General features: G+C 36.8%; 1 protein-coding gene across 1 annotated transcript in view; it reads left to right on the forward strand.

Annotated features, from left to right (window-relative positions):
* C7H12orf40 (chromosome 7 C12orf40 homolog) overlaps nucleotides 1–18,838 on the forward strand; it is a 62,656-nt gene that overhangs the window by 957 nt on the left and 42,861 nt on the right. Inside the window, 5 exon segments of the mRNA XM_047785807.1 lie at nucleotides 4,204–4,342; nucleotides 5,314–5,446; nucleotides 5,845–5,890; nucleotides 9,226–9,414; nucleotides 12,426–12,541. Of these exon segments, the coding sequence (XP_047641763.1) occupies nucleotides 4,237–4,342; nucleotides 5,314–5,446; nucleotides 5,845–5,890; nucleotides 9,226–9,414; nucleotides 12,426–12,541 (590 nt within the window). The 5' untranslated portion in view covers nucleotides 4,204–4,236.

Here is an 18,838-nt window from a genome sequence, read left to right on the forward strand (position 1 = left end):
TTTTTTTCTTTGGATTGCTTGTCTTTTCTTATTGTGTCTTTATATATTTAGGAATTCTTCATTGTTCATATGTGTACTTTTTGGCTTTTATTTTTACTTTTTTTTTGTCTTTTTTTGCTATTTCTTGGGCCGCTCCCACGGCATATGGAGGTTCCCAGGTTAGGGGTCGAATTGGAGCTGTAGCCACTAGCCTACGCCAGAGCCACAGCAACGCGGGATCTGAGCTGCGTCTGCAACCTACACCACAGCTCGCGGCAACGCCGGATCCTTAACCCACTGAGCAAGGGCAGGGACCGAACCCGCAACCTCATGGTTCCTAGTCGGATTCGTTAACCACTGCGCCACGACGGGAACTCCTATTTTTACTTTCTTAATAAGATCTTTGAAGGAAAGTTCTTAATTTTAATGTCATTGGATTTATCATTTTTAAAATTTTGCTTCAAATTTGCACTTTTGTGTTCTATTCTTTACACAGTGCGTAGTATGATTTTTTTAAAAGCACAAACCAGAATCTATCATTTCCCTGCTTAAAAGCCTTAATTGCTTTTTCATTGCTTTTAGAATAAATCTATTTGAACCATAATCTAAAAGGACCTGCAGAATCTGCATCCTGTCTGCTTCTTTGACCTTATTTTTCACTACTTTGCTCTATTGTTCATTGTATTTCAGGCACATGGCCTTCTTTCTGCCATTCTTCTTCCCTTTCTCTGGAATACTCTTCTAAGATATTTGCATGTCTGCCTTGTCAGTATTTGGGTTTCAGCTAACTTATCTCTTAGATTGGCTTTCTCTGATCATTATATCTAAAGCATGGTTCTTCAACCTCCATTTACACTCTCTTTGGTACTTTTATTTATCACTCTCTTCAAAGTCTAGTATTTTCTTATATACTTGTTTATTCTGTTCTCTTCCCTTACCGCCTTTTAAAAGTATATTCATGAGTAAAGGGATCTTATCACTTTTATTTATTCTGTATCTCCTGTGCCTAGAGTTGTGTGTAACAATAACATAGGTACTCAGGAATAAATAATCTGTGAATGTAGTCTGTCCCTAGACTATTAAAAAATCTAACTCTATTTGGATTATTCTTTTCAATATTCATAAGGAAAAAAAAGACTCATGGCTCTTTCCCAAAGTGTTGATCTCTAGTCATGCCACTTTCCTATTCTTTGAAAATTTCACACCTTCTTTGCCTCCTCAAGCCTCTCTTCCCCAGCCCTTACTCTTTATCCCTTCATACTCATTAGATGACCTTGTCTCATCTTTCAGAGGAAATAGAAGCTATCAGATGAGAATTATCTCAAATATCCACCACTAGTTCTATAAACCATTTTACATCTTCACCCATCTTCTCTTTCCCTCCTGTAACTAAGGAGGTAGTTTCCTCTTGTCAAAAGAAGGTCTCTCCATCTGTGATCTGAATTCCATTTATCTGCTTTCTCAGGGACTTCACTGTGTCAATTACTTTATCCCTTTCCTTTATCTTCAACTATTCTGGAGGTTTTGCCTTGATATTCAAACATACTCAATTCTCTTGCTGTTAAAACAAGTAAAAGCTCTCTCTGAATCCTGCCTCTTTTCCACTATGTCCCTTCACTCTTATCTCCCATTTGCCTCTCAGTACTTGCCACTGTACAGCTCTTGCCCATGTCAAAATTGAACTTCATGTTGTTCAATTCTAAGGATATTTTTCAGTCCAACTTACTATAATATGACCTCATCTCCTGAAATTAGCTCTTACCTTCATCTTTATTTGTGTGTATGTGATACAGACAATTTAACACTTCATGAAGTGTGCAGTCTCCATTTGGAGAACTGCACATTCCTTCATCTTGAAAAAAGCTCTTCCCTTGCTTACTTTAACAAATTCTCCAGATTTCATTTCTTTTCTCTAGCTGTTTCTTTGAAATGGCTGTTTTCAAGTTTAAAATGTATTATTTTCTTGGAGTTCCCTTTGTGGCCCAGCAGAAATGAATTCGACTAGGAACCATTAGATTGCGGGTTTGATCCCTGGCCTTGCTCAGTGGGTTAAGGATCTGGTGTTGCTGTGAGCTGTGGTGTAGGTCACAGACATGGCTGGGACCCTGCGTTGCTGTGGCTATGTTGTAGGCTGGCAGCTGTAGCTTCCATTGGACCCCTAGCTGGGAACCTTCATATGCTGTGCATGCAGGACGCCCCCCCCCCAAAAAAAAAGCAAAAAATAAAATGTATTATTTTCTAAAGTTTTCTAATTATCTTCTGATTATTTTCTACTTTTCTCTACCAAGTGAAACTTGATAGAAAAATTGAGCCAAACTTTGTCAGGTAAATCAGTCTGTCACATACCTTTGTTCTTTCTAGGAACACAGAAGTTAGAGGTTATCATAATGTGTGGAGTATGAAGATCCAACCTCTTGGGCAGTGTCCCCTGACATAAAGGCTTACTTTTTTGTGGATAGTCTGTACTGTTCTTCCTTATTCCTAGAACCTTATCTTTCCACCCTTTGGCTACCTTTGACTTAGCCACCTATCTTAGAAATCACTTCCTAAGAAACCATCCTCTGCCCTTCCTCTGCCTGACCTCCCACCACCTACCCATAAGTTACTACCCTTCTGGAGGATCCCATACCATCTGTTGCACTCTGTTGTAATTATTTGTGTCATTGTCTCTCTCACCATGGTCTTATTCATCACAGAGTATAGAGCCTTAAAAAATAACATCTTAATTCTAAGATACCATCAATTTCAAGATTCATAGTCAATTTTTTTCAAGGGGGAAAATATTTACATCCCAAAGGTCCTGTCATTTCATAGCTGAACCATACTGTGATCATTTTAAAGACATGTAAGTACAATTTGGGGTTGAAAGTCACTCAGATACAGTATGAACAGATATTTTTTATCTATGGTTAATTTTGCATAACGACATGATATTTACTTTGTTGCTTGATAGCTGACAAGTCTCTTCTAACTCTTAGAAGTTTTTCATAATCTTAAGTCTGCAATATAGAAGTGTGTTCTAATGAACAATATTCTGAAAGGTTAATGTGAACATGTTTTAATTCTTGGAAAAGTGATGCTTCTCTTCAGTAAGTTTTTTTGCCGTCTTGGATTTTTCTCATTTTTGATAGCTCACATTTATAGTCATGTTTATGGCATTGTATTATGAACTGTTTAACAGAAGAGAAGATGTTTTCATAATTTGTTATAGTGTTAATACATAATAATTGCTCAATAAATAAATTTTAAGCAAATAAATGCTTTTGAATTTAGTAAATTAAGGATATAGTCTGAAAGAAAAAGGATAAGATAAGGAAGAATAATTACACTCAAAAACCAAAAAGAAAATAAATACTAGATGGAAAAATGATGTACAAGTCTGGTTTTTAAAAAAAATTGGAATCATGGAGGGATAACAAAGGAAATTAAACTGGCTTGGGCTGCAGATTATTTCTCATATAGCTGCTTCCCCCCTACTTCTCATCTCAGTTGATGTTAAAATTTTTTTTTCTTTTTATGGCTACACCTGCAGCATATGGAAGTTCCCAGGCTAGGGGTCTAATCAGAGCTACAGCTGCCAGCCTACACCACAGCCATAGCAACGCCAGATCCAAGCTGTGTCTGCGACCTACACCACAGCTTACAGCAACGTCAGAGCCTTAACCCACTGAGTGAGGCCAAGGATTGAATCTGCAATCTCATGGTTCCTAGGTGGATTTGTTTATTCTGTGCCACATGGGAACTCCTGTCAGATCAGTTTTATCATATTTTTAGATACTTTCTATATTCAGATAATTTTTAATCTTTTGATACCTGTGAATGACTTCGTAAAGTTCTGTTTCAAATGTATTACTTTTAGGAGTTCCCGTCATGGCTCTGTAGAAACAAATCTGACTAGCATCCATGAGGACCCAGATTTGATCCCTGGCCTCCAGTTCGAGCCCTAGCCTGGGAACATCCATATGCCCTGGGTGCGGCCCTAAAAAGACAACAAAAAAAGTCATTGCATTTAAGAAAAGAAAGATTATGAGGCTGTTAAATTTAGACTCCTTATGCAAACTATAAATCATCGTGATTGATTTTAAATTGTATTTAAACATAGTGTCACAAGAATATAAAAATATCAAGTCAATTATTTGATTGTATTATTGCTTTTTATTATTTATGATTCTGTCTGAAACCACATCATTGCTGAAATAACTTTTTATTTATAATTACTTTTAGGAATATTTTGAAAAGAAAAGGTTAAAATCAAAAATGAAGTTACTGGGAGTTTTATCCCCTGTCAAAAATTCTACTGTCAGTTTAGACCTCCTTAACCTGTATATGGTAAATCAGATATCTTGCCAGAAGAAAATGCCTGGTAGGTAAATTTTTCTAATACCATTTTGTTTTGATTCTGATATGATTATGAGATTTAGTTTTATGTGGAAATTAAACATTTTAAAACTTAGTTGCCTACTTAAATAAGGAGCTTTGTTAATTTTGCTTAAAATCTTTTGTTGTTTAATTCTTTTATTTTTTTTCAGTTGTATTATATAAAATTAACTTTATAAGTTATGGAATAAGACATCATAAATGATGGACACAAATTGATCATAGTATTGTTAGTATACCCTCTTTTCCTTTCTCCATTTTTGTGTCTCCCTCTACAAATGGCAATTTACACAAGTTTACTTATACTTTAGTAAAAGTAAATACACTATTTATGGACTTTAGGAGTAACTAGGGGGATGGGATACAATTACTGATTCATCTTGGGGCAGATGGCAACCCCTTCACCAATTATATTTGTCCAGAAAGGCATGGTTTTTAAGATAGAAAATCTCTATTAGAACACTTTATAGTTGGTGCATATAAAAAGCATTTTCCAGAAAAGCAGAATTGTTAAAAGTACTTAACAGACAGAATAATGACTTCTGTAAAGAGAGAGAGGATCGGCTTCTATGAGGTCTAAAAATGTACTACTGCGGGAAATAGAGTTAAGTACAACAAGCTACTTGAAGTGCCATAATAGAGAACTTATGTAGTGCTGTGGGAATGCGTAAAACAGAGCATATGATATAGTCTAGTGGTCAGGGGAATCTCTTGGAGAGAGAAAGAAGTAGAACTGAGTAATTAAAGCCCCTTTCAGGAGGATTATGGAAGATGAAGAAAAAGAGATGACTTGAATTATCTGTGATAGTTGTTAGTATTTGATATGAGTTCTTCTAGCATATATGGAATATAGGTTTCAGTAAATTTCTAAAATGTGCATTTATTTAATGAACATGGAATATCAAATAATGCTTTTAAAAGATTTTATTATTTTTCTTACAATTCTTTTCATTATAGAAACTGTAAGAAAACCAACCCATGTGAATATGAATAGAGACATAAAAATGCCGCTAAGAAGGCATGATGTAGAACTTCCAATGTCACCTCACTGTGTACCATCTAATCTCTGCATTGATGATATAGAAAACAAGTACGTTTCAGCTAGGCTGTATATTATTAGATATTTAAATGAGTCATTAGTGACACTCTTTTATTCTTTGGAAAATGTGCAAAGGGCTTATCCTTCTAGATCCAGTTTTTGTTTGGCTGTTACAATATTATTAAACTATTAAGACCTTTATCAAATGACCAAATGTCTATAGTAAGTTTTTGGTATATGTAGTTTGACTTTCCTTATCATAAAACTGTCTCTCCTATGATAATATATTTGTAGAAAACTCAGTAATATTCTGACCTGGAATGATTCACCTAGAGTTCTGTATGTTTTTGTGTATTTGTGTAAAGCAGCATGAATTTAAAATAGATATAAATAATGGGGTCAGTTTTATTGCCAGATGTGTTTTCATCTTAAAGTTTTATTTTCATTAGTGTATGCCATCAAAGACTAAGAAGCAAGGAAGAACTTAAAGAACAAGTCCAGGTGAAGTATTTTTTAATTTTATTAATTATTTTAACAATTGTGACATGCCACAAACTGATATAAATTTTTCTAATATTGGGGAAAATTGTAGTCTTGAAAATTATCCTTTTAAAGGTTTTTAATTTAAGGAAACTATACTGTAAGAATATTTTAAATAATTGCTTATAAGAAACATTTTAGAGTTCTTGTAGTATAGAGGTCTATATGTGCATAATATTTGATTCTGCTTGTTCCTGACAAGCAGCAAAGGATAATTCATTTGGGGATTCCTACTTTGGGTTCATGTGATCATTGAGTAATTCATTGCTTCAAACATAGTGGCCAGATTATTTTATATCAAATTGTGATTTTCAGTATTCACATTGGTCCCAAGATAATTGTATTTCAAAGTATTACAAATGATTCTTTTTTTAGGAAATACAATTTTATTTTTTTTTTGTCTTATTTTTTTTTTGCCTTTTTCTAGGGCCACTCCCACGGCACATGGAGTTCCCAGGCTAGGGGTCTAATCTGACATGTAGCCACTGGTCCACACCAGAGCCACAGCAACTTGGGATCTGAGCTGCTTCTGCGACCTACACTGTAGCTCACGGCAACGCTGGATCCTTAACCCACTGAGCAAGGCCAGGGATCAAACACTCAACCTCATGGTTCCTAGTTGGATTCGTTAACCACTGCGCCAGGACAGGAACTCCTAGCAAATAAAATTTTAATCAATTAGAAAATGCATGGGTTGAGATTAAAGCTAATGTCATATTATTAGTTATTATTTCTTTCCTTTGAATTGCCAAATTTAAACTACAGAAAGGTAAATAACAACAGTGATGCTAAAATCTCTTGGAAATCTTTTCTTCTGAATTGTGGGTTTGTGAAACTTAGGTTTTCTATCTTTAGGAGGTGGCATATAGGAGAATGGAGCTTGTAAATGGAGGGGACCAAGGGGGCTAAAGGCAAATGGAAAGGAGCTCTTAAGTATAATTTTTATTTTTTTATTTTTTTTATTATTTATTTTTTATTTTCCCACTGTACAGCAAGGGGATCAAGTTATCCTTACATGTATAAATTACAATTACATTTTTCCCCCACCCTTTGTTCTTTTTTTTTTTTTTTTTGTCTTTTTGCTATTTCTTTGGGCCGCTATCGCGGCATATGGAGGTTCCCAGGCTAGGGGTCGAATTGGAGCTGTAGCCACCGGCCTACACCAGAGCCACAGCAACGCGGGATCCGAGCCTCTTCTGCAACCTACACCACAGCTCACGGCAACGCCGGATCGTTAACCCACTGAGCAAGGGCAGGGACCGAACCCGCAACCTCATGGTTCCCCACCCTTTGTTCTGTTGCAACATGAGTATCTAAACAAAGTCCTCAATGCTATTCAGCAGGATCTCCTTGTAAATCTATTCTAAGTTGTGTCTGATAAGCCCAAGTTCCCTATCCCTCCCACTCCCTCCCCCTCCCATCAGGCAGCCACAAGTCTTTTCTCCAAGTCCATGATTTTCTTTTCTGAGGAGATGTTCATTTGTGCTGGATATTAGATTCCAGTTATAAGTGATATCATATGGTATTTGTCTTTGTCTTTCTGGCTCATTTCACTCAGTATGAGAGTCTCTAGTTCCATCCATGTTGCTGCAAATGGCATGATGTCGTTCTTTTTTTATGGCTGAGTAGTATTCCATTGTGTATATATACCACCTCTTCCGAATCCAATCATCTGTCGATGGACATTTGGGTTGTTTCCATGTCTTGGCTATTGTGAATAGTGCTGCAATGAACATGCGGGTGCACGTGTCTCTTTTAAGTAGAGTTTTGTCTGGATATATGCCCAAGAGTGGGATTGCGGGGTCATATGGAAGTTCTATGTATAGCTTTCTAAGGTATCTCCAAACTGTTCTCCATAGTGGCTGTACCAGTTGACATTCCCACCAGCAGTGCAGGAGGGTTCCCTTTTCTCCCCAGCCCCTCCAGCACTTGTTATTTGTGGATTTATTAATGATGGCCATTCTGACTGGTGTGAGGTGGTATCTCATGGTAGTTTTGATTTGCATTTCTCTAATAATCAGGGATGTTGAGCATTTTTTCATGTGTTTGCTGGCCATCTGTATATCTTCTTTGGAGAACAGTCTATTCAGGTCTTTTGCCCATTTTTCCATTGGGTGATTGGCTTTTTTGCTGTTGGGTTGTATAAGTTGTTTGTATATTCTAGAGATGAAGCCCTTGTCGGTTGCATCATTTGAAACTATTTTCTCCCATTCTGTAAGTTGTCTTTTTGTGTTCTTTTGGGTTTCCTTTGCTGTGCAAAAGCTTTTCAGTTTGATGAGGTCCCATGGGTTTATTTTTGCTCTAATTTCTATTGCTTTGGGAGACTGACCTGAGAAAATATTCATGATGTTGATGTCAGAGAGTGTTTTGCCTATGTTTTCTTCTAGGAGTTTGATGGTGTCCTGTCGTATATTTAAGTCTTTCAGCCATTTGGAGTTTATTTTTGTGCATGGTGTGAGGGTGTGTTCTAGTTTCATTGCTTTGCATGCAGCTGTCCAGGTTTCCCAGCAATGCTTGCTGAATAGACTTTCTTTTTCCCATTTGATGTTCTTGCCTCCCTTGTCAAAGATTAATTGACCATAGGTGATAGGGTTTATGTCTGGGTTCTCTATTCTGTTCCATTGGTCTGTCTGTCTGTTTTGGTACCAGTACCACACTGTTTTGATGACTGTGGCTTTGTAGTATTTCTTGAAGTGTGGGAGAGTTATGCCTCCTGCTTGGTTTTTGTTTCTCAGGATTGCTTTGGCGATTTTGGGTCTTTTGTGGTTCCATAGAAATGTTTGGATTGTTTGTTCCAGTTCTGTGAAAAATGTCCTGGGTAATTTGATAGGGATTGCATGGAATCTGTAGATTGCTTTGGGTAGTATGGCCATTTTTACAATATTGATTTTCCCAATCCAGGAACATGGACTATCTTTCCATTTCTTTACATCTTCTTTGATTTCTTTGATTAAAGTTTTGTAGTTCTCGGCATATAGGTCCTTTACCTCCTTGGTCAGGTGTATTCCGAGGTATTTGATTTTGTGAGGTGCAATTTTAAAAGGTATTGTATTTTTGTATTCCTTTTCTAATAGTTCATTGCTGGTATACAGAAATGCAACTGACTTCTGAATGTTTTAAGTATAATCTTAATTGATAACCTCTCTTGTCTTAATAAGTCCTGTCAGTTACTGATTGGCTTGCCTTTCCTTGGAACTTTTTCTGCAACCCATGACCTTTTTCACTTCTATTTTGACTTTTCTCTAGTTTATACTTTTGGCAATCAGATGATTATATCTTCTTTCCTATAGTCATCACAAGTCAAGGACTCATATGGAATTTTTGAATCACTGTTCAACAGAACAGAAAACTGCAGTTTCACTCCACCATCTTTATTAGCAGAATTATCTTCTAATGGAAATATTATAAAACAAAATTTCATTCCCAGAATAGCATAGAATCCTCAGAAAGTTGCATATGAAAAGAAGCAGAATGAACAGGTACCTTTGAATCATGAAATTCTTAACATTTTCATATCATTATATTTTTATGATATGCTCTTTTTTCACTTTTTATAGATTTAAAAATATTGCTTGTAAATTACTATGGGTATAGCTGAAATAGGGTGTAAATTAAGTATAATAATTCTTCCTGGGTCAAAAACTTTAATTTCTGTACTGTAGAAGATTATGAATCTTAAAATTGGAGTGTTCTTTAAAAATCTTTGAAAAAATTTTTTAAAAAGTTTATAGTAAAATTTAAGAGTTCAGTGTGGAGTTCCCATTGTGGCTCAGTGGAAATGAATCTGACTAGCATCCATGAGGATGCAGGTTCGATCCCTGGCTTTGTTCAGTGGGCTAAAGATCCAGTGTTTCTGTGAGCTATGGTAGAGGTTGCAGACACAGCTCGGATTCCTCCGTTGCTGTGGCTGTGGTGTAGGCCAGCAGCTGTAGCTCTGATTTGTTCACTGGCTTGGGAACCTCCATATGCCATGGGTGTGGCCCTAAAAAAATAAAATAAAATAAAATAGTTCAGTGTGTTACATAGTTGTTTGATGATTGTTATCACAGCAATTAACTAGTCGGTGATATCCTGGAGGTCCAGTAGACATGATATGGAAAGGGTCTTGTGAATAGCAATATCTGAGTGATATAGTAGCCTGTTAAAGTCTGAGTTATAATGGGCTTTGTTCTTTTTACGATTTGTCAGAAGACAACTGGTTATATGCACTTCAGTTATAACTATATGAATATGTTTATATAAATAGAGATGTGCAGTGCTAACATTGTATGCTCTAAAGTTAAAAATATTAAAAATATTCATATTTTAAAATTCTGACATATATCTGCCATAGAACATACCAAGAAGTGATCTTTTATTAAATTTATATAGAGTTAAAAATAAAATTATTAAATACTAAATGTATAATGGTAGTGAGGAAAATGGTTGTGTAAACATTGTGTCTTGGAGTTCCTGTTGTGGCTCAGCAGTTGACAAATCTGAATAGCATCCATGAGGACACAGGTTTGGTCCCCGGCCTTGATCAGTGTGTTAAGGATCCGGCATTGCCGTGAGCTGTGGATAGGCTGCAGACACGGCTCAGATGCCGTGTTACTGTGGCTGTGGCGTAGGCCTGCAGCTATAGCTCTGATTTGACCCCTAACCTGGGAACCTCCATATGCTGAGGGTGTGGCCCTAAAAAAGCAAAACAAACAAACACCACTGTGTCTTATTAACAGAAATACTTAGTTTTGAATTTCTCCCATTTTTAGCATGTATTGACTTTATGTCATATTTATATCTTTATTAATTATAAATTAATTTATAATTATAAATGTATAAATTATAGCTCTATATTATGATTATATAGAATATATGATGTGATTCAATTTTATTAAAGTATGTTTTCTGTTTTTCAGAAAAGAGAAGATGAAGTATTCCAATGATATGTGTTAGCCTTATTAATTTAAAGACCCATTAATTTTTGAAAGATGCAATGTAAAATGTTTAATTACCTATTCAGTTTGTCTTTTACAAGTCTAAAACTTGCATCCTAGATCAGCTTACTTATAACTCATCCTTGTTCTGTCAAAGAGTTTATAGCACAGAGAATTAAACTCTCTGTAATCTCTTCTTAAATAATTTACTTACAGACTACAGGTTTTTAAAAAGTTTCATCTTCAGAGGAGTGTTATACTTAATGTGGCAGAAGAGAGGCTAATGTCCTTGTCCAAGGCATATTGTCCCATTGTGAAGTATGAGTGAAGTATTGAATAGTTTATTTGGAGAGATTTCAAGGAAAGTTAGAAGAATTAAAATGAAATGATAAGAAACAAAGGAAAATGAGTTGAAAAACATATTAGAAGAAAAAGTGGATTGGTGCTCATTGGTCCCTAAAGAAGTAGTATTTGAGCCCATTTATAATATTCCCTTCTATTTTGATTTGTTTGCGTATGTCTCACTTCAAGGGATGACTGTCTCTGCACCTCTGTCATTGTCTCTCTGAGGCTGAAATGTGAGATGTACTATAGGACTTTTATTTTCAGCTCTCCCCAACCTTAAACCTTTTTTTAAAAAAGACTTTCAGTATCTCTTTTCATCTCCCTCTTTTTTGCCTATTTCTGTCATTGGCTGTCTTTGGACTTCCCATTTCTATATTTTACGACTTGTAAATAAGTACTACAGGGGAGTTCCCATCATGGCTCAGTGGTTAACAAATCCAACTAGGAACCATGAGGTTGTGGGTTTGATCCCTGGCCTTGCCCCGTGGGTTAGGGATCCAGCATTGCCGTAAGCTGTGGTGTAGGTCTTAGACGCAGCTCAAATCCCACGTTGCTGTGGCCCTGGTGTAGGCCAGTGGTTACAGTTCCGATTAGACCCCTAGCTTGGGAACCTCTGTATGCTGCAGGAGTGGCCCTAGAAAAGGCAAAAAGACAAAAAAACCCAAAAAACAAAAAAACCACATACTACAGATGTAGATGATTATTGCTGGATAGACTGGTTTCAAGCAAGTGTAATATCTTAAATTTATATGTTACATCCAGTTAACAAATGGATTATCTCCCCTGCTTTTTACAGTACTCATCCAACACTCCCTGTTTTGTACTCAATGATATTAATATTCAGAAAGATTAAAGTAGCAGTCAAAATTACTCTGTAACTAGAAAAAATGGGCTAAGTATAGTTGTTTTTTTGGGAGGGATTATATATTTTCTGTCAGAAATTTAATTTTTATTTACTCAAGATCCTGGCATCTGGGTATTTTTTAAATCTTTTTTTTAACCTCTGAAAAAATGGTTAGCCCATCATAGTATCAACTCTGTTATTTTAATAATCACTCTAATACTACTTGCATGGTAGAACAGCATTTGTTTTGTTTTCAATAAGGACACAATTACTTTCTTTTAGACTAAAAATTATTTTTTGAATATTAAATGTTCACGTAAGTGGCATTTTATGGTAAATAAATTGTATATATGTACATTTACCATTTTGATACATTTTTTTTCAGCTAAATAATGTTAATTATTCTAATTCCTTGGCTTCCAAATTAAATGAAAATCAAGATGCTCTAAGTCCATCCTATGAAAGAGCACAATTTGGAACATTATTCGAAAGATCTAACAGGTAAGAAAAGATGTTGAAGGTAATAAAGGACCTGTAACATTCTTCCTTCGAATTATTAATTTGACTTTTTTTTTTTTTTGTCTTTTGTCTTTTTGTTGTTGTTGTTGTTGTTGTTGTTGCTATTTCTTGGGCCGCTCCTGTGGCATATGGAGGTTCCCAGGCTAGGGGTGGAATCGGAGCTGTAGCCACCAGCCTACGCCAGAGCCACAGCAACGCGGGATCCGAGCCGCGTCTGCAACCTACACCACAGTTCACGGCAATGCCGGATCGTTAACCCACTGAGCAAGGGCAGGGACCAGACCTGCAACCTCATGGTTCCTAGTCGGATTCGTTAACCACTGCGCCACAACGGGAACTCCGGTTTTTGCTTTTTTATCCAATCTGCCACCCTGTCTTTTTATTGGAGCATTCAGACCATTGACATTTAAGGTGATTATTGATAAATATGTATTTATTTCCATTTTAACCTTGATTTCCAGTTGATTCTATGTTTCTCTTCCTTTCTTTTTTGGGTTCGATGGTTTCCATTTTTTTATGCTTGAGTACTTTTCTTTACAGTTTTTGTGAATGTAGTGTTTGGTTTTGATTTGTGGTTGCCCTGTTTTTCAAGTATGTTAACCCCTTCTTATATCTGCTTGCTTTAGTCTGATAGTCATGTGGGCTCAAACACATCATTAAAATTAAAAAAAAAAAAAGAATCTGTATTTTCTTACTTTCCTTCCCCACATTTTGATGTCTTTTTCTTATTTTTTATTTTTTTTTAACATCTTCATGTTTAGATCTGTATGCTGGCTTATTTAGATGATTGCTTTCCAATTGTGGTTTCCTCCATTCTATTTTTCTTACATCTTTTTGTTTTTTAATTTAGAGAAGCTCTTTCAGTATTTCTTTTAGAATGGGTTTAGTATTACTGTACTCTTTTAGCTTTTGTTTGTTGGAGAAATTCTTTATTTCCCCTTCTAATTTAAATGATATTCTTGCTGGATAGAGAATTCTAGGTTGCAAATTTTTTCCTTTCAGCACTTTAAATATATCTTTCCATTCCCTTCTGGCCTGTAGTGTTTCTATAGAGAAATCAGCTGATAGCCTTATGGGGGTTCCCTTATAATTAATGCTTTGCTTTTTTCTTGCTGCCTTTAGAATTCTCTCTTTAACTTTTGCCATTTTTATTATACTATGTCTTGGTGTGGGCCTGTTTGAGTTCAGCTTGTTTGGGGCCCTCTGTGCTTCCTGTATCTTGATATCAGTATCCTTTAGATTTGGAAAGTTTTCAGACATAATTTCTTCAAATATATTTTCAACCCCCTTTTCTTTTTCTTCTCCTTCTGGAATTCCTATTGTGTGTAGATTGGCCCACTTTATGTTATCCCGTAGGTCTCTTGTATTGCTTTCATGTTTTTTCATTTGGTTTTCTGTCAGCTGTTCTGATTGGGTGATTTCCATTATTCTATTTTCTACGTCACTATTTTGTTCCGCTGCATTATTCATTCTGCTATTTATTGCCTTTTTTAGCTCAGTTTGCATCTCTGCAAATGAATTTTCTAGTTTTTGTTGGCTCCTCCTTATGTTCTCTAGTTCCTTTCTAAGGGAATCTGCATTACCGTTTGTATATTCTCTTAATTCCTTGATATTCAGCCTTAATTCCTTCAGTATTTTCACTCTCTCCCTTTTGAATTTAATGTCTGTCAGTCTGCAGAGGTCTGTTTCATTGTAGACTGCTTTAGGTGAATTATCCTATTCCTTTTACTGGGAATGGTTTCTGAGCTTGTTCATCTTGCTTATGTTTTTCTTTTTCTGTGAGTTTGGGGAAGCCAAACTGTAGTCTTGTAAGGCTACTTCTATGCGAGAACAACCCTTTGTATTTTGGTGGGGGGGGGAGTCTATTTATTTTTGGTGTGGGAGTTTGAATATTTGCTGTCTCTTTCTTCAGTGTGAGCAGGCTGTTGTCTCCAGGATGCTCAGTGTGTTTTCAGGGAGAAGGAGGCAATGGGTAGGGCCAGCAGTCAGTGCCTGGTTGCTGGGCTCTCAACAGCAGCAAGGACCTGCAGGAAGGCGGCACGGGATACTCCTAGTTTCAGGGCCCTGGGTAGTAGTAATGAGCTCTAAGCAGATCTATCAGGTGACCAGAGCATTTGGCAGGAGCAGCAGCAGGGTACTTGAGTTCCCAGGGAAGTGAGAGCTACAACAGCTAGTGTTCACTTGCAATGCCCTCCTCTGAGGTGATTGGAAACGCGAGTGGTACCTGTTCAGGGACCCCTAGTTGTAGCAGGCCATTACCATCTCTGGAGTCTGTGATAACTGTGGTGGTTTTCCCCTACCACCTGCAGACCATGCAAGGAGTACCCTGTCCCACTTAGCCCACGCAGGAGGTGTTGCACCAGCTACTCCTAGTTGTAGGGTCTTGGGAAGGGACAGTGTCCAAGTGTCTTGGTGCTGCCCAGTTTGTTTGGCAGTGGCAGCTGCAGGGCGGGTGTGTTCCCAGAGGAGTGAGAACAATAGCATATGGTGCTTTGTAGGCACCATGTCGCACTTAGTCCCCTGATGCCCTTAGCCACACAAGAGGTGCCTGGCCACCAGTAGCCTGCACAAGAAGCCCCCAGTCTCCCATAGGTGAGCAAGAGGCTTCTTGCTGCCTGCAGCCTGTGCCAGAGCCGCTCAGTCTTCTGTAGACTAGCAAGTGGCTTCTTACTGCCTGTGGCCTGAGCCAGAGCCACCCTGCCCTCTGAGAACCTGTGGACATGTGCATGCTTGGGCACAGGCAGTTTCCTGTGACAGTCCTCCCCTCCTCCTCTTGCCCTCCCCAACAATGAATGGTACCTTGACTCTCTTGTGGGTCTGGACCTTCTGGTTTCCCCCGGCCGTGGAGTTCCATTCCCTCTGCTCATGGTGCACTGCTCCTTAGCCCCTAGGCTGTCTCCACACCACCATCCCTAGTCCTCTCCTGGGGACTGACTTCTGGAGCCTAAGTCTCAGCACCCAGCCCCCACCTGAGCGTCTCAGACTGTGGTGTCCATTCCAATTAGACCCCTAGCCTAGGAACCTCCATATGCTGTAGGTACTGCCATAAAAATAAAAAATAAAATAGTCCATTGAACTTGTCAAACCACTTTGAATTATTCTTTATAGTTCAAGATTTGTAATCCTTGATTCTGTGATCTTATCCCAGTCTTCATTTTAATAAATGGCATCACTGTTCACTCAGTTGCTTAATTAAGCCAAAGTAAAAGTTGTACTTGATTCCTTTCTTTTATTCATCTCTGAGTATCCATTTCATCACCAAAGCATTGTCATTTCTGTATTCTAGTAAACTTTAAAATTACCCACTTTCATTTTCATTTCTAAGGATTCCCAGTCTAAGCAATCAGTGCCTCTGGCATAGAGAATTGTGATAGCCACAGAACAGTTTTTTGTTTCCTCTTTATCCTGAGATAATTTTTAAACTTTATTAATATATTATCAATATACAACAAATTGAACTTATCTAAAATGTGCACTTTGATAAGGGTTGATGTATGTTAAAAATAATGAATATATTCATCATCTCCAGCAGTTTCTTGGGCACCTTTGTCATCCCTTCTTCTGGTCACTTCACATCCCTTGCTCCCATCCGAAGGCAACTGTTGATTTGCTTCTGTCACTATTGATAAATCTGTAAGTGGCATCATATTGTATGTTCTCCCTTTTCTGGTTTAGCTTTTTTCATTCTTCATCTTTATTTTGAAATTTATCTGTTTTGTTTATTGTGTGTATCAATAAGTACACTTTTTTATTGCTGAGTAGTATTCCACTGTATGGACATAAAACAGTTTATTCATCTGTTGATAGACACTTGGGTTTTTTCTCTGGTTTTGGCTATTCCAAATAAAGCTGCTATGAACATTGATGTTGAAATCTTTGGACATACACTTTCATTTTTCTTGGGTAAATATCTACAAGCAGATTGGCTAGGTCATATGGTAGGTGTATGTTTAACTTTTTAAGAAACTGGTAAACTGTTTTCCAAAGTGGTTTGTATCATTTTACATTCCCATCAACAATGTATGAAAGTTTAGTTACAACACATCCTGACAACACTTGTTATAGTCAATGTTTTAAAATTTATGTATTCCAAGTGTTCTCTTGTGGCACATTGGATTAAGGATCCAACATGGTCACTGCTGTGGTGTGGGTTCAGTCCCTGGCCCGGGAACTTCCACATGCCATGGGCCTGGCCAAATAAATAAATATAAATAAAAATAAAATTTATGCCATTCCAGTCAGAATGTAATGGTATCTCATTGGGATTTTAATTTTACATTTCCCTAATGACTACTGATATTGGCATCTTTTCATGTGCTTATTAACCGTTTGTGTATTTTTGGTGAAATGCTTACCCTTTCCATTTTCTTTTTCTCTTTCTTTCTTTCTGTCTCTCTTTCTGTCTCTCTCTCTCTGTCTCTGTCTCTGTCTGTCTGTCTTTCTTTTCTTTTCTTTTTAGAGCTGCACCCATGGCATATGGAGGTTCCCAGACTAGGGGTCGAATCAGAGCTGTAGCCAATGGCCTACACCACAGCTCACATCAACACAGGATCCTTAACCCACTGAGCGAGGCCAATGATCAGACCCACAACTTCATGGTTTCTAGTCGGATTCATTTCTGCTGTGCCACAAAGAGGAACTCCCCCTTTTCATTTTCTTAATGGTGTCTTTTTGAAATAAAAAAAAAAGGTTCTAATTTTAATGAAATCCAATTTATTGATTTTTCACTTACGAATCATGCATATGGTCTCAAAGCTAATAAATCTTTGCCTAAGAAAAGTCATAAAGATTTTCTCTTAGGGGGAAGGAGTGGGAGGGATCGGGAGCTTGGGCTTATCAGACACAACTTAGAATAGATTTACAAGGAGATCCTGCTGAATAGCATTGAGAACTTCGTCTAGATACTCATGTTGCAACAGAAGAAAGGGTGGGGAAAAAAATGTAATTGTAATGTATACATGTAAGGATAACTTGATCCCCTTGCTGTACAGTGGGAAAATTAAAAAAAAAAAAAAAGATTTTCTCTTATGTTTTCTTCCATCTTGTAGTTTTTGAGCTAACATTTAGGTCTGTAATCCATTTCAAGTTATTTTTTATATATGGTTTGAGGTAAGGATCTAATCTCATCATTTGCACTTGTGGAAAGAAAATATCTTTTTCTCAGTGCTTTGAGACCTTTGTTGAAAATTAAATTGACCCAAAATAAAGTTTTTTCTTGTAATCTCAGTTCTGCTCCATTGATCAATCTTGTCTGTGTTTATTACACTGTCTAAATTATTATAGCTTTATTGTAAATTGGAATGTGTTGTCCTCCATTTCTTTTTAAAAAATGTTTTAGCCTTTTAAATTTTCATATAAATTTTAGGATTCCACATATAAGTGAGATCATTCAGTATTTGTCTTTGTGTGTCTGGCTAGTTACTGGAAAAAAGAAACCTTAATTGATTTTTGATAGGGATCATGTTGACTCTATAAATTAATTTGTGGGAAATTACCATTTTAACAACAATGATTCTTCCAGTCCATGAGCATGAAATGCCTGTCCTAATCAATTTTCTGTGTGTCACAGCAGCTTTATTTATATTAGCCTCAAACTTGAACTAACCCAGATGTCCATTAAGAATAGAATGTTGTATAATATTCATACCATGGAATAATACACAGAAATGAAAAAAATGAGCTGCTAATACATGCAGTAGCAAGCAACAACATGTATAAATCTTAACACAGAAAGAACCATTGTATAATTCAATTTATATGAAGTTTAAAGGCAGGCTGAAATAATGTATCATGACAGCAGTCAGAATGGTGGTTACTTTAGGGAGGTATGGACTTGAAGGAGGGGCATGAGAAAAACTTCCAGTGTGCTTGAAGTGTACTTCTCTTTCTCTCCACCTTTAAAAAAGAACTTAAATTTTTAAAATTGAAATAAAATCAGTCAAGCTAATTAACACATCCATCACCTCACATTGTTACCATTATTGTATGTGTGGTAGAATCACTTAAGATCTACTCTGTTAACAGATTTCAAGTATATGATACATTGTGTATTAGTATCAGTAACTGTAGTTACCATGTTGTACATTAGACACCCAGAACTTAATTCATCTTATAACTAGAAGTTTGTACTCTTTGACCAGTATCTCCTCTTTTCCCCTACTCTTCATCCCTGGCAACTACCATTCTACTCTCTGTCTTTGAGTTTTGACTTTTTAGGTTCCACATATAAGTAAGATCATACAGTATTTGTTTTTCTGTGTCTGGCTATTTTACTTAGCA

This window comes from Phacochoerus africanus, chromosome 7 (genome assembly GCF_016906955.1).
Source record: "Phacochoerus africanus isolate WHEZ1 chromosome 7, ROS_Pafr_v1, whole genome shotgun sequence".
Lineage (NCBI taxonomy): Eukaryota > Metazoa > Chordata > Mammalia > Artiodactyla > Suidae > Phacochoerus > Phacochoerus africanus.